This window comes from Puma concolor, chromosome A2 (assembly GCF_028749965.1).
Source record: "Puma concolor isolate L17-30 chromosome A2, mPumCon1.1.hap2, whole genome shotgun sequence".
Lineage (NCBI taxonomy): Eukaryota > Metazoa > Chordata > Mammalia > Carnivora > Felidae > Puma > Puma concolor.
This window is the reverse complement of record NC_141668.1, coordinates 28708168-28730810: the sequence shown is the minus strand read 5'-3', so window position 1 is coordinate 28730810 and position 22643 is coordinate 28708168. Positions and strand designations below refer to the sequence as shown.

At 39.4% G+C, this 22643-nt stretch overlaps 1 protein-coding gene and 1 long non-coding RNA gene across 2 annotated transcripts in view; one reads left to right on the top strand and one right to left on the bottom strand.

The window, feature by feature from the left end:
* LOC147583084 (uncharacterized) overlaps positions 1-7049 on the bottom strand; it is a 27941-nt gene extending 20892 nt beyond the window's left edge. Inside the window, exons 1-2 of the long non-coding RNA XR_015242806.1 lie at positions 6721-7049; positions 4098-4258 (exon numbers count right to left, since the gene is read on the bottom strand). This is a non-coding gene — a long non-coding RNA (uncharacterized LOC147583084). The remainder of the gene's footprint in view (positions 1-4097; positions 4259-6720) is intronic.
* Positions 4493-22643, top strand: HYAL4 (hyaluronidase 4). The gene is made up of 4 exons (XM_025929957.2): positions 4493-4681; positions 10540-11538; positions 20332-20421; positions 22026-22643. The coding sequence occupies exons 2-4, from the start codon at positions 10585-10587 to the stop codon at positions 22425-22427; spliced, it is 1446 nt and encodes a 481-aa protein (XP_025785742.1). The 5' UTR covers positions 4493-4681; positions 10540-10584; the 3' UTR covers positions 22428-22643.

The window sequence follows — 22643 nt, the reverse complement described above, 5'->3', positions numbered from 1 at the left end:
TTTTTATTATACATTTGTTTTTGAAAATGATTGTCATGTTAATGACTATTCAAGGCTTGCTTCATTTCTCCTCTACATGCATAATTTCTTTGAAAAGCACCTTTTTGCAATATGTTGGGTTATCATAACCTAATACTTAACTCACAATAACATCAGAATGTGTTCCTCAGAGTAGATTAGAAAACTAACTGTAAATAAGGCACAGGAATGTATGGCTTTATGACTGAGCTACAATTTTAATATTTTTTATAACTGATAGCTGTGAAGGATTCCTCAAGCTAACTTTATATACCTAAATGGTTTTATTTAGACTATAAGAGCACTTCTTTATTGGATAAAGATTTTATTTTATTTTATTTTTTAAAGATTTAATTTTTGCATAGTTTTTAGTGAAGGATCTTTTTAAAGATCTGTTCCATTGTTATCGTATCTACACTGATGGGCAGTATTAGAGAACTTATTTGGAAAAAGAATTCAGTTTTAAGGAAATATATGACATTTAAAAGGGTTGAGAAAATGGATTTTTTCATATAAATAGGTCTTTTCCAAATACTGATAAAGAGAATGAATACTTAGAGATGATAATCAAAAGATATTTCCAATAAGGAAATCTCTTAGTAATTGGGCAAAGGATATACACATAGATAGATAGATTTAGATTTTCCAGAAAAGAAAGAACAAGTACCAAAACAATATAAGAAAGATAAATCATAAACCATTTAATGTAGAGAGAGAAAGCTTTAAAGTCAAGAAATTTCCTAATGATGAAGAAAAAAATTGTCTACTTCACTGTCTACATATATCAAAGGTAAGATAAAAGATTTGAAGAATTATGAGCTGAGTAACATAGTGTAATAAAATTTGGTATCTCTAACCTCTTTGCCAGTTCCTGAATCTAGATACTGATGTTGATTTATTTCAGCCTAGTTTGTAAATCAGAATCCAGTTTGATGATGGAGGGAAGATATCATGTTGAAGTGTTCACAGATTTTTAACATTTAAGTGGAGTCATGAGAAAAGAGTTGAAAAGATGCTAAATGGAAAAAGTTAAAAAAAACTTTAGAAAATAACAAGTTATAAAAAATTCACGTGCAGAGGTTCAGAGTTCATATTCTTTACGATTTTTTGAGAGTTATGATAGCTACCATATTTTCTTAGCAATAAACTTTGTGAACCTGGTTCTTTCTCGGAAAAAGCTTCATCAAGTTCAGTAAAGTTATACTTACATCATCATCTATAATTACTTGTTTGTTGAACTGTTAGTCTCCTTAGGGTAGCACATTCCTTGAATTTTTCAACATATAATAGAAGTGTAGATGCTGCGAATTTCTGACAGGAACAGTTTCCAGTTGTCTTTTTTTCACAGAATGAAGTCTTTTAAGTGAGCACAGGCCCAGTGCCCATAATTGGTCCAAATAAATGAGTTCCATGTTCCCTCTTATCAAGAATATTTGAAAACAACACATCTCACTCTTCAAGGAGCTCTATTTCTTAGACCTATTATACTGGGTGGCTCAAGAATTGGTTAGGATTGCTCTACCTCTGTCATAGGCATTCCAGAACAACCTCACTTGATCCTTGGTCCAACCCAGAACCTGCAATTGGAACATTTCTGAATTTCCTCATTGTAACAGGAGACCCTTTCAAGGTTACATTTGGAAATTAAAATCTATTTCCAAACATTTTCAAGTTATATGGTTTGCAAAATTAGATAGCAATTGATGGCCTTCATTAAATAAACTTATTTTTAAAAAATTAAAAAATCTTTGTATGAAAAAGTATCGATGCCATATTTATCGTTAACTACCATTAATGCAGAAACTCAACTTTCTTTACCAATATCCAAATGTAACACAGTTCTCATATCATGTGAATGGATAACCAAAGTAGAGGACACATTCTCTAATGATCTGTTTAAAATGCATGCAAATTATTGATTAGTTAGATACTGTATTTGGTGTTTCAACAGTTTGTTATTATTTTTTTAGGAAACAAAGCATAATCCATTTGGTTGCACAATAATTACTACATACTATCTGCTACTTAAACCTGATGGAGATTAGCCTAACTGGCACAGTCCATTGCAACATCAAGAGTTTCATCATCATCCAGCAGGTGTATCTGTAGTGAAAGCCTAGTACCTTAGAAGAAGATAGGAGATAGCTACATAGCTGATCATACAAGATCCAAACCTAAAGAGTAAAGAAAAATACACTCAAACATGATTTCACAAGCTCTTGCTTCCCTCATGTGCCACAATCTTTTTAGATAGCTTAATTTTGATGAGTTTGACAGTTTGTGTTCAGGTTTACCAAAGGTTGATGGAGATGTTTCAGGTAGGAAACATTAGTTGCCATGCCAGTGGGCACTACAAACTCAGGTGTGATTCAGTTGAGTACCAGGAGATCAGACCACAGTGGTGAGAAGTCCAGAGAGCAATTCAATTCAGAGAGATCTTGGGCAGAAAATCTGTCCTGTGTGACAATGTCAGCAAGAGGGTTACAGAGTTGCAGAGAGACATGCGGGGAGGGGTGGTGGGCAAGATTCCATCCCATATTCATAAATTTTAAAGATTAGAATTTATGTTCATAATTTTAATTTTCAACAGCCAACACTTTATGTAGCTCATAAGCAGAAAACAGACATCTATACTGTGTTTGGATTTATAATATACAATCATTATTCATCATCATCATCCCCCCAAAAGACAGTATTGTGACACATTGGAAAGACTAATTGAAACAACAATAGTAAAAACTGAATATGACAGACAGTGAAACTTGTTCTAGTGTGTTGATAATGGTAACTAGCCCTGGAGTCTAAGATTTTGAGCTCTGCTTCATACTGGCTTCTGTTATACGACCTCTGAAATGTCCTTATTTTGTGTTGTAAAATAGCCCAAAAGGATAGTTGGAAAAAATTTTGTAAAAGCAGTAAGATTTAAGAAAGTATTTATTAGAGAGAAGTGTGAGGAAGAATAAAAAGGAATAAAAATAATGCCAGGAACATTTGAAGAATTAGAAAAAAACTGTCAGAATTTAAGCTTTGTCAGAAAGGTATAACTGGATAAAATACAATGGAATTAAAGTGCTTAAGAAATCCAAGGAAAAGTGATCTGAAGTTGAATAGGTAAAATCCGCCCTCCTGAGTTATTTATAATTAGGTTGGATAATTTTCCAAAACTACAACATAGTCAGGGAAAGAAGAACCAAATTATCGTTTTCATATTCAGTCCCTCCAAGTACTTTTATGGTTGCGACTGGAGTTTTGCACTGTTTACAATCAGAGAAGTCCTATTTCTCTATAGCATCTTTTTCCACTTGTAAGAAATAATGTACTCATATTGTGCACAGCATTTTGTGGTGCGTAATGCTACTAATCAATTTCTTCAAGCCTATCTTCTGTGTTCTACTGAACATCTACTAAACGATTAACCACCATTAGTTCTTCTTTGCCATAGATAATTAACCAAGCTATAATTAGCTCTTAATACCCACATGTCAGTATACAGTGGTAACTTAAAGTGTAGGCTGATGGTGTTTACTTCAACTACAAATAAAGGGGGGAGGGGACTTTCTTTTTTCCTAAAAAGGGCTTTTCTTGCCAGATTTCAGAAAAGCATACCTTTTCTCAAATAACTTGATAAAAAAATGATCTATGTAATAAAATCCAACTCAGATGTTAACTTTTCAGGAAGCCATGCCTGATTCCCTATAATCAGAATCAGTTTATATCTTTTTTTTTTGTTTGTTTCAAGAGAACTCTATTATTTTTTGATTCAAATAATGGTTTTGAATAACTCTTCATCAACATAGGACAAAAATCTCAGAAGTTGCCACTCAAAGAAATTCCATCCACTTTTTTCCCTCAGCCACCAGCTCTCCTTTCTGGAGACAAGCAACATAATTAGTCCTTGAGTGTCCCTCCAGATATATTTCTTAGTACTCAAACTATATACATATACATGAACAAATAAATATAAATACAAATATAAGTATATCCCTTTCTCAGAAAAATAATGGCAGTATTCTATACACATCTTATTTCTTAAAAATATTAAATATATGTATGAATATGTATATAAAACAAATATATACCTTAAAGAATAATTATGGTATCTGGTGAATATCCATGTCAATATGTAGAAACAACCTCATTCTTTGTATAGTTGCATAATATTCCATTGGGTAGAAGTCCACAGTTTCACAACTTCTGAATAATGGACATTCGATTCCAAACTTGATGATTATGGGCAATGCTGCAATGAATAACATGGAAGCAGAATTTCTAGGTAAAAAGTTTTGTGCATTTGTAATTCAGATAGAAATTTCCAGTTTTCCGTTTCCTTTGGGAATGCCCCATGGTCATTTACTCTTTCCTCATTACAAACAATTTGGAGTCTGTGCCTGCACATTTTACCTTGCTCAGATTTTTACCTTGTTAAAATATGTATGCTATACAGAGAGATGGGTGCCATTTGTAAAAAAGCCAGTCCAACCGTAGTTTCCAAGACATTCCTGTCACAACTCAGGCAGGATATAAAATTAAGCCATTAAATTAAATTAAAATATTGTGATCTGACTATAACCTTTGGTGTCTCACATGCCTGCAGCTTCCACTCCAATCTTGTGCCCTGACATTCAGACCTAGTATGTGAAGAATCCAGGTCAAACTCTCCTGTGTAAGTATGGTTCCTGTCCCCAGGCCCGGGGTTCTGCCTCAGCTCTCCTTCCCTAGTTTCTGTTTGTTTACCCTGCCTAATATCCCAGTTCTTCCAGTCAATGACTTGGGTCATATCTTGGAGGAAGGGGGTGTTGTAAGTTATCATCTTGACTATGGACATTGAAAGGACTTATGTAACATTTCACAGACCACTAGATTGATTTACTGTTCACAAACATTAATTAGAAAGCTGAGGATTCAAATTAACCTAATGTTATTTTAAGGAGCTTAGTTAAAAACAGGTTGACAGAGGGAACATTTTATGCAAAACGTGGTCCTGAGACTTTGTGTGCTTTTCCAAGAAAGCTGTTGATCTTGGCTGCAAGAAATTTCAAGTCCTAAAGGAAAGTAATACTTTTTTGACAAAGACTAAGTATATACACTCTTGCATAAGGACAATTATACTCTCTTTCAGATAACATTTCATAAAATGCAAATCGTTCTTGCTTCATAAAAAAATGTGGCCTTTCCCACTGAAGAGCGAATTTTCCATGAGCAAGAGTGACACTGAAATAGTCATTTTTATATACTCACAAAACTTAAGTTTATCTTTTAGGAAATGAGGGAAGAGAAGGAAGTGGTTTTATACAATCAAGATAGTCCAGTAGTTTTAAATTTTGTTCAGACGGAGGGACATCAGTGCTCTTTGATGGAACACAAAATAGAGTTATAATAAAACTCAGTACCTAATGATGAATTGTGGGACTTAAAGGATATCATCATAGAGTGGATTCTATTTATTTTTTTTTTTTAATTTTTTTTTTAATGTTTATTTATTTTTGAGACAGAGAGAGGCAGAGCATGAACGGGGGAGGGTCAGAGAGAGGGAGACACAGAATCTGAAACAGGCTCCAGGCTCTGAGCTGTCAGCACAGGGCCCGAAGCGGGGCTCGAGCTCACAGACCGCGAGATCATGACCTGAGCCTAAGTCGGCCCCTTAACCGACTAAGCCACCCAGGCGCCCCAAGTGGATTCTATTTAAATCAATGGCACTGAGTTTTTAAGAAAAATGTAGGGGAAAAACTTAATTGAGAAACTTCTACCCATCAAAGGGTATTTTTTCTCCTGCTGGAACAGCCAATTTTCACAATGTTGATATTTCATGAGAAGAATTTAAGAACCATCAGGATAAGACACCAGTTGACAATCAGACTAAGGCAGGAACATCCTTCAGAGGGAAAAACAGAAGCCTATTATTGGCGTTTGCTTTAATAAGCTTTTATTAAAAGCAGATTAACAATTAGTTCTGCAGAGCTGAGGGTACAGCTTTGAACTCAGTGGCCGTGCTGTAGCTTCCATTCTGATAAATATTTATGCTTATAGTTCTATTATTAGCAAAATATCACTTTGGCCAACGCTTTCCTCAAAGGTTTGGAAATAAAACATTGCATTTTTAAATTTCCAAAAAAACGGGGTTCATTGGGATCCCCATTTAGGGATTAGGACTTTGAGGATACTTTTTAAACCTTATGGATTTACAGGCAGACACTTGGCACATTAAAGGTTTTGATAAAAAAAAAAAAAACTCAATATCATGAAAAAAAGAAGAGTTGTAGATTTGGAAAATTAATTCCTTTCACAAATACATTACTGGATGGGTGTGTATGTTTTTCAAAGCACTCCCAGAGTATTCCCCTCTATTTAGAATTTGGAGTTGCAATCACAATTAAACGCAAACTAGCAGGATTAATTTATAGATTTATAATATTATTAGTTTTCATTGTGGCGATCGTTAAAAACATTGTGAACTTTGAATATCTGGATTCCACGACATTCATCTGTGTTCCGGATTATTCCAAGAGTCTCCTTATCGGCTTCTGCTGCTTCTCTCTTGTGCCCTTTCCCTTTCAGGCTGGCCTCAACACAGCAGCCAGAGGAATCCAGTTAAGCCCAGTTCAGACCAGGCCATTCTTCTCTCAAAACTTTCTAATTCTTTCCCATCACACGTAGAGTGAAAGCCAGAGTCCCAACAAGACCCTACAAGACCCTGTCTCTTACCTCTCTCTTTTATCCAGTCACCGGGTTGTTTGAAGTGTTTCAAACAGGGCGGAGATCCTCCTGCTTCAGGGCCTTTGCATTTGTGTTCCTCCCATGCTTTCCCAAACTTCCAGGCTTACTCCTTTTCTCTTTCAGATCAGTGAAGCCTTCCCATCTAAAATGAATCCTGCTTTATTTTTTTCTCTGCCGTTACCACCTTCCAAGCTACTATCTACTTTATTTACTCATCTTGTTTATTGTCTGTCTCCCCTGCAAAGATTCAAGCCTTGTAGGGCAGGGGTTTTTGTTTGCTTTGATCAATATTCCTAGGACTTAGGGTGGGAACCTGGCTTATAGAAGGTGCTCAATAAAAATTTCCCGAATGCTCAGTAGTGTCTTTACACAGGTGTCAATGCCCCAAAGACTACTGGGAACGCACCTACAGTTAACTGGGTTGGGTTTATTACGGGTTCCAGCAAGGGAAAATGCCCAGCATGAGAAACTGTGAGGTTGCTCAGTAAGAGGGTTGTCAGCAAGAGCCTATGACAGAACTCAGGATTTAGCTGAGTGACCTGGCAGAAGGTCTAAGAAAACGCAGATTTTCTCCATATTGGATGTTGTCAGAAAGCAAGCACATATCCATACTTGGGTAAAGAATAGCAGTCATTCCGGCAACAGGAGAGAAGGATGTTTGATATTTTATGGGTTGCACAGTGACCTTGTTTTTATGTGTGCTTGGCCAAAATGAAAAAGTGGCCTTGCTCTGTCTCATTTTATTACAGTCTGAGATTAAACTTGTGTGAGGTCGGTATTCTGTGAAATTGTTTGTCTAATAGGAGAATAACACGGCATAGTTCTAAGTGCCTCCACTTTCTGAAATCTGGATGTTGCTTTTTTTTTTTTTTAACGTGTCACAAGCAACTAAACTTTTGTGGGGAAGGAGTGAGAGGGGAAATAGTAAACGGAGGATAGAAACTTCTCTGCAGACTCTTGTATCTGCACATGGCATGCCTGTCTCTCTCAAGCCCTCCCCCCCTTCTCCACCATCCTTCACTGTCAGGATGGGGGAACCATAATGAGGTAAGGGTTGAGGCCTGCTTGATATGAGGCGGTCCCCACTTTTCTGTTATTTTTTCACATTCTCCTTTAGTGGGCTAAGAAGAGCAGAACTGTGAAGCCGAGTCAGAGTAGTTTCAGCTAAACCTTCCTCACTATGGCTCTTCTCTCCAGCAGGGCACGGGTCTGAGGAGAAAACCACCTCCCATTATCCTCAAGTTTTCAGGGATGTGCCACTTTGCTGGGAATCATTTGTTCGGGGGCCTTCAAAATGTCTTCGCAGAAGTTTCCCTGTGGAAGGAAGGGAACTAGTCCTTCATACATGTTCCCAGAACAAATCCTGTTCCTATGAAGAGAAAACTGGTGATAAAATTTAGGGGAGAAGTCCAAGTGACACTCCTCACTCATCCCCACCCCAAGTATCTTGCCAACTCTTCCTAAAATTCCAGCAATTAGAGATGTGCTTAAAGAAGCAGACCTTTCTGGGTAGATTGTAAGAGGGGGGGAGGAAGAAAGACAAGGAAGGTTGCTGTTGGTGACTCATGGTTAAGGGTGGGTAATTGCAGACTGTTACGCTGTCATGACTGGTCGAGATACAGGTAGAGCTCAGTGGGGATTTGGGTGGCACGGGCAGGATGAACTAAAGGGGGTCCAGAGGAGCTCTGAAGCAAAGGGCATGTTTGGGAGGGAAGGCATGCGTAGGTTCCCTGGTGAAATGGTGGGTAAGCAGGCAGCCAATGACTGCATAATGGGGGCAGGGGACAAAAACACTTTGCAGAGGTGCCAAGTGAAGGGATCTCCTCCCAGAAAGCCATGTTTAATTAGGAGAGTGACAGAGGGTGTACCAGCACCGTGACCTGCCTGCGTGGGAAGCAGAAAGCTGACACATACAGCAAGCAGAAGACACAGGCACTGAACTTTCCTTACTTACCTTGCCCGTATTTGTTGTGTAATCCGTACATTTGATTAGGAGTTTGGCCTGCCACCTGCCATGGCGTGTGTACCTTCCAGTAACCAGAATAAGGGGAATAATAATGTTCCAGGATAAGGAGAAAAGAATAACTTGGTAACTTTGTAATGAATGGGTGAAGATTTGCAGGCAGTGATGAGGGGGCTGACCAAAGGGGAAACAATAATCAGTGGAAAGCTATGTTTTGAATAAAACCCAAAGCAGAAAGTGAGTGTTCTGATAGGTTGTGTGTATATATATATATATATATATATATATATATATATATATATAGTTTTTTTGATATACATTTATAGCCTTCTCTAACATGAGCTGAATTTTACCTTTAAATAAAAGCTTTTTCTCCCCTATTAATGAACACATATGCAAGTAAATCCATTTTTCTTATCCTAAGGCAGAATATAATAAAAAATCAAAGAAAAGGGACATTTTAAAGGACCATGATTCTTGTTGTATGCATAAAATTATATCCTCTTGAAAATACTGCTCTCTTCAAATAATAATTTATACTTCAGTGTGACATATTTCAAGTTACTAAGATAAGCAATCTTATCCATCTTCGTGTTGTGGAGGAACACATATTTATTCAATTCACAGATGAAGAAAATACCTCCATAATTCTTAAAAACTTATATATATATATACACACACACACACATATTTTAATGTTTATTTTTTATTTTTGAGAGAGTGTGAGTGGGGGAGGTGCAGAGAAAGAGAGGGTCAGAGGATCTGAAGTGGGCTTTGCACTAACAACAGGGATCCTGATGAGAGGCTCGAACCCACCAACTGCGAGATCTTGCCCTGAGCCAAAAGTCAGGTAGCTCAACTGACTGAGATACCTAGGTGCCCCCAAACTGATATTTTGTTTATATCCATTTACTTAGCACTTCTTAAACGTCTTTGAATAAAGTTTTACACATTATTTTAGTAACTGGTCTGTACAGGTTTTCTATTTTTCATAAATTATTTTAAATTTTGGCTTGCCTCAGTGTCCTAGGTCTCACAAATGCTATACGGTTTAGCTGGTGACATCTAGCGGCTAAAAATGATAATTACATACAATATGCAGCACACCGCTTTGCGGACGGAAATACTCAAAAGCCACAGATTCCATGGAAAAAAACCTCCGTCAGCCAGACTTCCTGGTTGTAACGAACCAAAACAAAACCTCACTGACTTGAGCAGAGAAGTGCTGTCCCATAAGGACAATCCTGCCACTTAACACCAACACCATGGATATCAGGTTCTGAATGCCCCTGAGAGGCCCTGCCATTTATGGACGCCGGAATTTCTGGCCCCACCACCTTTCAGGCTCTTTGATTCCCAAGATCTCAATTCAAAGTCCAGAGTAGGATGGATCCTGACTGCGATTGCATATCAGCACCCTAGCTGCAAGGAAGGCTGGGAAAGCATCTCAACATTTTTGGCTTAGTGAGATAATACAAAGTTATTAGAAGATTAAATGAGATGAATATTTTATAAAGTACTTAAGCTTAGTGCCTAGGATTTGATGACTTTTCAAAAATGATAATGGGTATAATTTTACATTTTTATTTGATCATAAGCTTTTTCAAGAGCAACCGCAAGTGAATAACCACATCTTATTCACTTTGTATTCTGGGCATAGGGTCTGAAGTTCCATGAATTTTTATTGAATTGCATTGCTTGCCCCTGAATGGAAACTCAGTCACTACACTTGCTTCTGTATCTCAATTTATGTATAGTCCTCTTTAAAATCTAATAATATCCACCCAGTATTTGAGTCTTTTTCCTCAAAATTATCGCTAATAGAAAATTACTTCTCCCTACAGGTCTTCCACAGTACCTTAAGGCGGAAGATAAGGTTTTATCTTATCATGAAAGTATTATTTGAAGGACAATTAAGGTTTTGTGTTGTTCAACCAATACATCTCACATCATGGCTGCTCATATTCTTTATTCTGAAGTCTATCTCTTCTCTAAAACCTGCCCGACTTCCAATTTATCAAAGGAAACCTTTTATAGCTGCTTGGAATGCTCCAACGGATCAGTGTTTGAAAAAATACAATATAAGACTAAATTTGAAAATGTTTCAGGTGATTGGAAGCCCACTGGCCAAGGCCAGGGGACAAAATGTCACCATATTTTACGTCAACAGATTGGGATACTATCCATGGTATACATCACAGGGGGTTCCCATTAATGGGGGTCTCCCTCAGAACATAAGTTTGCAAGTACATCTAGAGAAAGCTGACCAAGATATTAATTATTACATCCCTGCTGAAGATTTCAGTGGACTTGCTGTTATCGACTGGGAATATTGGCGACCCCAGTGGGCCCGTAACTGGAACACAAAAGACGTCTACAGACAGAAGTCAAGAAAGCTGATTTCTGATATGCAAGAGAATGTATCAACTACTGATATTGAATATTTAGCCAAAGCAACATTTGAAGAAAGTGCAAAAGCTTTCATGAAGGAAACCATCGAATTGGGAATGAAGAGTAGACCCAAGGGCCTATGGGGTTATTATTTATATCCTGATTGCCACAATTATAATGTTTATGCCCCGAATTATACTGGGTCATGCCCGGAAGAGGAAGTGTTGAGAAACAATGAGCTCTCTTGGCTCTGGAATAGCAGTGCTGCTTTGTATCCTTCTATTGGTGTCAGAAAATCTCTTGGAGACAACGAAAACATTTTGCGCTTCTCGCAATTTCGGGTGCACGAATCCATGAGGATCTCCACCATGACATCCCACGATTATGCTCTGCCTGTGTTCGTTTACACAAGGCTAGGCTACAGGGAGGAACCTTTATTTTTTCTTTCTAAGGTAAGATACCCTTTGCTGAGGATGGGGGGGATTTCCTCCCTAACTCTAAAAGAAACATTTCTTTTGTTAATTATGTTCATTGAAGAATTCCCAATTAGTGGTCTTTTAGAAAGGAGCCTAATTCTTTCTTTGACTAGCCATCCTCTTAGACTCTTTACTTATGCAAACTGAATTTTAATGATCTTATTTAGAATTATTCTTTTAAGGAACACAGTATGGAGGGAAGGTTTGAAGGTGATAACAACTATTATTGCCTCCTCCCCAGCTTTGATGACCATCCCTCGCTATTGGCCTTTATTGAAACGGCTGGTGGCAAACAGGCTGGGAAATCAGAGAGGATGATTTAAAATGGAATAATTTGGGGTGCCTGGGTGGCTCAGTTGGTTAAGTGTCCGACTTTGGCTCAGGTCATGATCTCCCGGTTTGTGAGTTTGAGCCCAGCTTCAGGCTCTGTGCTGACATCTTGGAGCCTGGAGCCTGCTTCAGATTCTCTGTCTCCGACTCTCTCTCTGCCCCTCCCCCCACTCACACACTCTCTCTCTCTCAAAAATAAATAGGGGTGCCTGGGTGGCTCAGTCGGTTGAGTGTCCAACTTCGGCTCAGGTCATGATCTTGCAGTTCGTGAGTTCGAGCCCCGCGTGGGGCTCTGTGCTGACAGCTCAGAGCCTGGAACCTGCTTCAGATTCTCTGTCTCCGGCTCTCTCTGCCCCTTCCCCCACTCATACTCTGTCTCTCAAAAAATGAATAAACGTTAAAAAAATAAAATGGAATACTTTGCTCACACATGTGGAAGTGTAATTGGAAGCATTCTTGCTTCTGGCCTCACCATCTAATGTCAAGAGAAAAAAAAAAGTTTTTCTTTTCATGTATAATACCAGTTTTCATAAAAGGTGTGAGGCACAACAATGCGAATATATATAACACTACTGAATTGTACCCTTAGAAATGGTTTGGGTAATAAATTTTATATGTGTCTGTTTCCATAATTAATAATTTTTTTAAACTAAAAAAAGTTTTTTCAAGAGGCTTAAGGGTGAATCTGCAAAAATAGGTGGCTCTACAGATTTAGCCCCCCCAGCCCCCCCCCCCCCCCCAATCAGGTGGGAGATGTGTGATAGTCCTCAGGCACTCCTGGCTGCCCAAGAACAAAGGAAAGGGGGAAAACAAAGGGTTAACTGATAGAGCTCATAGTCTGCAGGACCTAAGTCTCCATCACCCCTCCATAGTGATGTGGGAAACACAGGCAGGAGGAAATGGCAGATAGAACTAAATTTCCTTATAATCTGCAGCCCATTGACAAATACTTGAGGCTGGCAGAGTAAAACTTTCTCCAGGAACTCCCTGCTGTCTCAATGCTAATGCTTTCCTAGAGGGAAAAACAACCTTAGCTTGACAATAGCTAGGCCTCCAGTATCTTGGGAATCTTCTTTAGCATATGAAAATCTCACTGGAAACTTCCCCAGGACTTCCCCCACCCCCAACTCCATAGTATATAACCAGTCTCTCCTCATGGCCCAGGGGCAGCAACTCTTTCTGCCCATGGGTCCAGTCCCTGTGCTTTAATAAAACACCTTTCAGTACCAAAGACATCTTCAAGAATTCTTTCTTGGTCGTCGGCTCCGGACCCCACGAACCCCACTGTCACCCCCCAAAAACCTCATCATTACCCACAAACCATAAGAGTAACTTTTAAAATAGATGAATTTTCAGCCCAATTTCTCTCCCTTTTTCTCTCTTTGCTACTGTAGTCACTCAAATGGAAACTTCTAGAGATAAAAATCTAAAAGTGGATGCCACTCTAACGGTTGGACTTGGGCAATTATGTGTAAACTTTCTATGATAAGAAAACTGGAGACTTGTTCAGGCTTTCACATGGGTATTTTAAGATATTACTGGGTACTATGAGTTTATCACACTTCTTCCTTTCCCACCATTACAAGTTTCAATTCACCAGCGTGTATTAAGATATAAAGATGTTCTGAGTGTGAGACATCTAAAGGAGGAGGCTCAGGACATACCCAGGTGAGGGCTTTAGCATGACCACTAGGCATGTATGGTGCCTTTAGAGAGTACAGCTTAATCCTCAGAGGAGGAAAAGACGCGATGTATCAGGATTTGGTAGATGCTATGCCTTGGATGCCATTAATGAGACAAGTAAGGGAAAAAAAGTCTCTATTGTGAACTGATATTTGTACTTCCCAGAAAAGTCAGCAACAAATGATCAAGAATGATAGGAAATCAGTACTGCCTGGTAGGTTTACAAAGTTATCTAGATCTTTACAAAATAGTCTTGACCCTGGAGCTTAAATACTACTTTCTTCTATGAAACTTCGTTTCCTTTTCTATATTTGGCTCAAACAAGTTTTCTATCTTTAGTGATAATAAATTCACTTTTGGAAGAAACAACAAACTTTAAGGGACAAAGTGTTCATTTCAAAAGATTAGTTTAGACTATTGGTACATTCTGCACAGTCTGTAAACCTAGATAAGTTTCCTTGAGTAGCCACAGCCTCAGAAATACTTGTTCTAAGTAAAGAAGGAACAACAGTTAGGGTCTCATCTAGCAACAGTTCTCTTTGGCAGTCCCAGGACTCATTCTGTATCATTCTGAAAACTTTCGGAATGGCAAGGTATTTCCAAATGTTTTAAACCCTCAATTTACCCACCATTTTACTGTATTCTCCATAAAAATTCTGCCCACAAATTGTTAAAAACCTGATATGCATTTATACCAAATCATAAGTGACTAATAATGGCTTCCATGTCCAATCCTCTCAAAGATATCTGCACTGTATTCTTTTTAAGATTATTTATTTATTTTTGAGAGAGCGCGCTAGAGAGAATGAGTGGGGAAGGGGCAGAGAGCGAGAGGGCAGAGGACCCAAAGTGGGCTTCGTGCTGACAACAGAGAGCCTGATGTGGGGCTCGAAACCATGAACCATGAGATTATGACCTGAGCTGAAGTCAGACACTTAAAGGACCAAGCCACCCAGGCACCCCAAAGGTATTTTAGTTTTAAGTAATCTTTACACCCACTGTAGGGCTCGAACTTAAAACCCTGAGATCAAGAGTTGTATGCTCCACTGACTGAACCAGCCAGGCACCTAGATATCCGCACTTTAGAGTGTGTGTGTGTATGTGTGTGTTTGTACATGTGTACACACACATATACAGTAAAACCTTGGATTGTAGGTAACTTGTTCTGTGAGTGTTACGCAAGACAAGCAAACTTTTCTAATAAATTTTAACTTGATAAACGAGTGATGTCTTGCCATACGAGTAGTACATGATGCCCAACTTCATATGATCACAAGTGAGCCAATGGGTCTCTCTCTCTCTCTCAGTCTCTCTGTCTCTGCAGGGATGTGGGCAGTCATTTCCCATGCTCCGATGGTCGGTCTCAGGCTGCCTTGTTTGGCAGAAATCAGTGATTTTTCAGAACGTTGGAAGGTGCCCACAACTGGCACTGGTGTATTTTTTGTCAGTTCAATGTACCTATGGACAGTTCTTTGCTTTTCCGTTCAAGAGTAAGCTTAGGAATGCTTTGCTTCATTCTAGGTCAGGCAACCTGCAGATAGAGACCATTTCCTCTGCTGCCTTATTTCCAGTTACATTAAATAGAACATATGGCAAGAATTTATTAATACTAAACTATAGTCAACATCCATTAGTGATGGTGCAAGTCATCCTACACAATAACCTTCATCTCTCTGGAGGGTTTGATATACAAGTGCTTTGGATTACAAGCATGTTTCTGGAAAGAATTATGCTTGCAAACCAAGGTTTTACTATAGTTAGGATTAGAAAAACAATTTATCAATAAGTAGCAAAATTCTTAAGCTGTCAGACCTCAGTGCCTCATTGTTTTAATCTATAAAATGGGACAGTATTACCTGCCCTACCTACCTATCAGGAGTATTATGAAAATCAAATGAGAACATTGTATATGAAAATGTGAGGCACTACAAAAATATATGTGGTATAGCTGTCACTTTTGAACAGGTACTGAAGCCTAAAACTCGGAAAGGGAATATGTAGGAATGGAATCTCAGTCAGCAGCCATTGCTTGATGGGATGACATAGGGGCAGTTAACACCTTATTTCACATCAAAGATTGTCTATGCTACTTACATCTACACAACCTAAATATATCTTGATGCTATGTTTTAAAAAATAATGAAAGGAGTTTTCTTGACTAATAGATTTAAAGATGTTTTTCTCTAAAATTAATTAACCTTCCCTCTGCTGGTGCACCAAGGGAAGCTCATTAGTGATGTTCCACTTCCCCACAGTGGGCACCTTCCTTACATGCACTGTGCTGAGCATCAGGCAATGAAACCCGAGTATGGAGAAAACACTAGGACCTGGCCTGGAAGATTTGTTGCTGTTACATCATGCACTATTGTCTTATTTCTTCTTTTGTATGACATCCCTCATGTGGCTCATGCTCTCACGTGCTCCCTGTTTATTCCCAGAGGCATTTTACCTGTGACTTCCCTCACTGAAAAGTGCCCTTGCTCTTTTGGTCCCCAAACATAGCTGCTCTGTGATTCATTCAACACCCTGCTCTCAGCTAGGTGACAGTGGGCTAATTTGGTAGACAAATTTGCATTAATATCTGCCATTGACTCCTCATCTCCAGTCAACATGTGCATGAAGACTTGCCATTTTGAATCCCTTCCAATAAACTCTACTCTGATAATGATGCTAAAGGTTACATTGGGAAGAAACTAACATTCCCAACTGATAATCAACTTGGGAAGGTGTGGGTTTCACCACAAACACCTGCAGCTTCCTTACTTGCTGAGTACGGATCAATAACTATCAATACGAAACGTAAATGCTGAGTCTCCCTCTTTCCTCTGATAACAATGCTTTAACCCAAAGGAATTCATGGGAGAGTTGGGGTTTCCAGCTCAGCATGGTAAGAAGCTTGGACATTGCCACTCCATCCTAAAAAGTAAAAAGCAAAACAAACTGAAAAATCAACCCCTCTTAGATTCAAAGAGAAGTGAGGACACAGAGCCAATTGCTGCCCTCAAAGTTAGGCAGGTAGGTGAGTATAGAGAATCACAGCTTATTAGGTCAGAAACCTCTGTGGGGACCACTGCCAGAGTTGGGAAACCTGAACTGTAATGCCCAGAATTCGTGATCCCAAAGACCACCAGGGAGCTGAGTCCGATGTAAAAGCAAAAGAGCATTTATTCGAGCTAGGCTCGAGCTGAATCCCCTACCTGCACTGACGCAGCGGTGAGATACCAGGGAGAGAGAGCGAGTTTCAAAAGGACAAAGGTTTTATTGGGGTCTAAGGCAGTTGGTGAGGTAATGGCTGTGGTCTCAGCCGATTGGCTGGGGAAGGGTCCGAGTCCTGTTAGGCAGGTGGGGGGGGGTTACTCAAGGGGAGGAGGTGTGGTCAAGGTGAAGGACACAGAACAAGATGGAGTCGGCCGCGTAGGCCCACCATTTCAGAACTATAATTGACGAATTGCTGGAGGCTCAGTGTGAAGTTCAGGGGACTCAGTCATGGGTAGGGGGGATATACTTTTGTGAGTTCTACCTCCAAAAGCTTATCAGGTACTCACAGTGAAATCTCATGCATCTGGTAGGGAGGAGGAGGAAAAGAACCATTTTGAATACTTGAGAGCCTTTTGTTCTTTCTTGTTGTTGCTGTAAGTTTTTTAAAATTTATTTTGAGGGAGACAGAGAGCAGGGGACAGGCAGAGAGAGAATCCGAAGTAGGCTCCTTGCTGACATGGGGCTTGATCTCAGGAACTGTGAGACCATGACCTGAGCTGAAATCAAGAGATGGATGCTTAACCAACTGAGCCACCCAGCTGCCCCAGAGCCTTTTATTCTTGTTAACAAGGTCTGCCCTCAGGAGAAGCTATTTTAACCAGAGCCAAACCCCCTGGGGACTTACCAGAGACTAAGTGAACTTGGGGAAAGGAAATACTCAACTCTAGTTGGCTCTAGTCTTCCACTAGGGAGAAGGTAAATGCCCTGCTCTAACCCCATCCTACCTGAGAAGGGGGAAACATAACTGATCAGCTTGTGAGTTTCACAGTCCAGAGGCAAAGGCTCACTAAAAGACTGAGACTTAATCATAGGACTATAGAACCCTTCCATTCCCCCTACATCTTACTAGCACATTACTAAGTGCCTATTTATAGCAGTTCCTTTTATGAGCTATTTGCCTATCAAGAAAAGATTAAATCATGTCTAGCCATCAAAAAAAAAAAAAAAAAAAAAAAAAGCTACAAGACATTCTAAAAGGCAAAAACAGAATTCGAAGAGACAGAGCAAGCATCAGAACCAGACTCAGCTATGGCAGGGATGTTGGAATTATCAGACTGGAAACTTAAATCAACTGTAATGAATATGCAAAGGGCTCTAATGGATAAGGTAGAGAGCATACAAAAAAAAGTGGGCAATGTAAGCACAGAGATGGAAATTCTAAGGAAGAATCAAAAAGAAATGCTAGAGATCAAAAACACTGTAATAGAAATGAAGAATGTCTTTGACGAGTTTATTTAGTAGACTGCACATGGCTGGGGAAAGACTCTCTGAGCCAAAGGATATCTCAATAGAAACCTCCAAAACTTAAAAGCAAAGAGAACAAAGACTGAAAAAAACCGGAAGAGTCAAGAACTAAGACACCTGGAAAGGGTGTAACATACATGTAACAGGAATTCATGGAAGGCCATTGGGAGATTTTGGCCCCTCTGATTACATCGTGTGAATATGGCTTCACCGCATTCAAAGTGAGTGGAGGGAGGAGTCCTACTCCATTATATCTTTGCCAAAGGAGGCAATGGACACGGACCCAGTAGAGTACTCCTTCTGGGCACCATATGGCTGGCTCCTGCTCTGTCCCATAGTCATCATATCATAGATAATCTTCAAAACCATTTCACTTCCGCTAACTCATTAGAGCCTCATGAAACTCCTTCCTTTCTTGTTATGTCAGGTCTGACCTATTCAGCAGACACTGTGGTCACAGAAATGGAAACAGATGTGAGTCTGAAAGAGAAATTAGTTCAAACCAAAATCTCTTCCTTTTTTGAAGATTTCCAGAAAAAAAAAACTTAAAAAAATGAGATTGTAAAGACTTTAATTTGAGTGGACTATAAAAGTGTCAGATAAGATTTCTCTCTCAAGTGTCGATATTAATATAAAATGCCCCAGGTAAAATTCAATTATAAAGTTCTGGTTTTATTCCCCACCAAATCATCCAGTTACATTTTCCAGCATATAATTGGTGGAAATTCATCCTTGGGGTAAAAGGTGAATGCTTAGTATCTTTTTTTGTTTTTTAAAGTTTATTTATTTATTTTGAGACAGAGACAGAGACAGAGAATGACAGGGTCTGCACTCTCAGCACAGAGCTCGACCACACGGGGCTTGAACTCACGAACTGTGAGATCATGACCCACGCCAAAATCAAGAGTTGGATGCCTAACTGACAGAGCCACCCAGGCACCCCTGAATGCTTAGTAGCTTAAACAGTGGGAGAGTATACTATAATTTAGTAACTTTACTTAGGAAGCCTACCATAGGAACTTAAATGAGAAAAACAACTGTTAGGGGAAAATCTGTTATATGATGGCCAACAGGACTGATGAGGAAATTTCAGTCCCTGCCTGAAGACTTCTCTTCCAGGTTCTTGTTCCCACCCTGTTTGCCTCAGGCACCAAATTACTACTAATGAGGAATGCGGAAGTAACATGGTAAATTGTCCCCTCTGTGGATGCTCTGGGCTCAAACTTCTGGAGAATGATCTCCTCTGAGCCCACCAGTGTAAAATAAACCTCCTCCTGCCTTCCAAGATCTCTGAGTGCCTCTTGGTTCTTCTGCTGGGTGATCCAGACCAGTTCCCGTAACACAACTTCATACCTTTAAATCCTAATTGCCTTCTGAAATGGCCTTGCTTCATGTTAATCTTTAAACACTAAAACAATAATCTTTTAGGACTACAAAACCCAAATACCTCTACCCCTGGTGAGATTCTATTTTTGTTTACCTTAACCATATTGAGCAAAAGGCTGGCAACTTTACCACGACTAGATGAATCACAAATAAGGCCCATTAAATCAGATACTTTGAAATGATACACAAATAATTTCCAAGACCAAATATAAGGGCTGGACCAAATCAGAGCCTGCAGGTCCTTAACACTGTGTTACTTTGCCTGGCCTTGGGATCCAAGTGACACAAAACCCCTCTGAGTCACTGCAGGGGGGAAGTTCTCAGGAAGTGGGGGGGGGGGGGGGGGCGTTGCACACTGGAAAGAGAATTTAGCCAAAAGGAAGGTGAGGTATTCTTCACATTTAGAGAAGCAAACACTTTTGTAACACTCTGGGTCATGTACATAAGGCTGGTTTGTGTGCATGTGCCCCTAGATGACTTCGATTAAACAGCTTCTGGTGGCTATTTACAGGCTGATTGTCATCAAAATAATATCTTGTTTGGCAAAATACAAGATCTTCTTCAAAAATATTTAATGTTTTTCCATATGATTATGGAGTGTAATTTTTGAGCCTTGGTTCATTCAATATGTGTGTTACTCTAAGAAAGTGGAGAATAAGGATGCTTGGCTGGCTCAGTTGGTGAAGTGTGCAACCCTTGATCTCAGGGTTGTGAATTCGAGCCCCACGGGTGTAGAAATTACTTAAAAATAAAGTCTTAAAAAGAGTGGAAAATCATCCTATTATAATGAACTCAGCCTCTAACCCTAATCCCTGGCATGCTGTTTTATATCCAAATGAATAATAAACTCTACTCTCTTCAATCTAGCAAGATCTAATCAGTACTATCGGAGAAAGTGCTGCCTTGGGAGCTGCGGGCATTGTTATCTGGGGAGACATGAACTTAACTTCATCTGAGGTAAGGCAGTACCTCGAAGGCATAGTTCATATTATTTAAAGTATTTGTTCTTTTCTTCTAGAGCTAACTCCAGTTGGAACTCTCCTGGCTCCCACATTAAACCAGCTTTAGAATTAAAGTCCAAATCGGTGCCCAACACATAGAAGGTGCTCAATAATATTATTAACATTTGTTAAGATAGTAATCAGAATACTGACATTTTTTGACCATTCATTATAGGCTACGATTGTGCTAAATGCTCTTTGTTTTGGACTTAGTTACTTACTGGTCATAATAACCCTTATGTGGTACGGCCTACCATCCTCATTTATAGAGGAAGACACAAGAGAGGAAATCCAACTAGAGTAACATCTAGTTAGGCTAGTTAATGGTGAAGCTGGCATTAACCGGAGTTTGACTCCGAAGCCCTTCCATTTAACTACTATTAAATGTGCTATATCCTATTTTGAGAAGAAGGAACAGATGGTATCTTTTTAATCTCCACATTGAATGTATTTGTCCTCTATGGGGAAATTAGCTAAAAATTAAGAGCATTTAAAATGAGATTTATACGTCTCTTCAAATTTCTCCCAGTTCACATATTACTTACTCGAAGAAGTCTTCCTAGTTTTCCCCAATTCACATTAGTCACAATCTCTTCTGTATCTCCAGATGTTGTTTGTTTATATCTCTATAGTGTGATACATTTTCCTGGAATTGTAATACTTGTATCCTCAAAACTTTTGTTAAATTGAATTTTTTGCAAGTTCATGATGCTCTGATATTATTCTTAGAATTTCAAAGGCTCAGCTTGTTGCTGCCTAGATATCTTTCATGAAGCTGTGATAATATAAGGTTAGGTCTCCTCTGTCCAATAGGAGAATTAGGTAGAAATGGGGAGAAGGAATTCCTGACTCTCCAGGTGTGATAGTTCTCCTCCAGCCCATGTGACTCACGAGAAGCACTTCATCAGGAAGTTTAATGCAGGAAGTGCATAAACCAGGTGGTCTCTGTTTAGAACACATAACGGACCCACAAAAAAATGAATCTAGTCATCCTTCTAAGCTTTCTTGTGTTTGAATTGTATACACAAATTCTAGAAGTCTAGAACCCAGGGCAGTTGATATTTGAGCATAATTAACAGGAAAATCCAGGAAGCTACAGGTTGACAATAAATCGGTAGAATATGAGGATTCAGGTTCCTACACAACCATGAAAGGTACCACAACACCCAAAAGGTGGCCAGAGGACAGCAGCTGTGGCATGATTTCTAATTTAGGTTTGTTCTTTTTTTTCACATGCATTAACTTGGGAGCTAGAGGGAGAAAAAGAAGATGTAAACTGGAAGCAGGCAAGGTCATTATATGCTGACCCTGGGGCCCATTTGCAAGTTCAGTTGCTTAGCCCCTAGTGTAACAAATGTTCCATCTCCTGCCCCTTGGACCTTTCATCTTTTCTGATCTAGATCCCCTGTGTTACAGCACCTGAGCCTAAGACATCAACCACTGGCGCCAAGATGTTTGTTAGGTGTCACTCGAGTCCAAAGAACTGCCTCGTGGGCATAGATGTTCTAACCCTCCTGGTGCCAGAAAGAACACTAAACCCGTTTGTTTCTGCATTTCTAGGGTAACTGTACAAAGGTGAAGCAGTATGTGAGCTCTGACTTAGGGAGCTACCTAGTCAACGTGACCAGAGCTGCTGAGGTATGCAGCCTTCACCTCTGCCAGAGTAACGGGAGATGCGTAAGGAGGATGTGGAACTCTCCGGATTACCTTCACTTGAACCCTGCAAATTACCACATAGAAGCCTCCGAGGATGGAGAATTTACCGTGAAAGGAAAAGCATCTGATACAGACCTGGAAGTGATGGAGGAGAAATTTTCCTGTCACTGTTATCAGGGATACGAAGGAGCTGACTGCAGAGAAACGAAGACGCTGGATGGCTGCTCTGGGGTGTTCTCTTTTTCTGGCTCACTGATAACACTATGCCTGCTGGTTTTAGCAGGTTATCAAAGCAGTTGGTTGTGAGATAATTGAGTTTAAAGGGAATTGTATGGCCTGTAATCACTTAGAGAAGAGAGGAAACTTAGGACAGTTTTTTTCTCTTATGAAATCCATTGAGAAGTATCATAAGTAGACATTATGTATGTCACTTAACATAAACAGGAACATACTGCTTTATTTGACTCCGATTTGGCTGAGAAACCAGATCCAGGAATAAAATCAGTGCACTCTTCTTCATTA

Excerpts from the sequence above, each read along its gene's own strand:
- HYAL4 (XM_025929957.2), top strand. The coding sequence starts at position 10,585 with ATGAAAGTATTATTTGAAGGACAATTAAGGTTTTGTGTTGTTCAACCA. Across the intron at positions 11,539-20,331 it reads CTTTATTTTTTCTTTCTAAG|CAAGATCTAATCAGTACTAT; the intron begins GTAAGATACCCT and ends TCTTCAATCTAG. Across the intron at positions 20,422-22,025 it reads TGAACTTAACTTCATCTGAG|GGTAACTGTACAAAGGTGAA; the intron begins GTAAGGCAGTAC and ends CTGCATTTCTAG.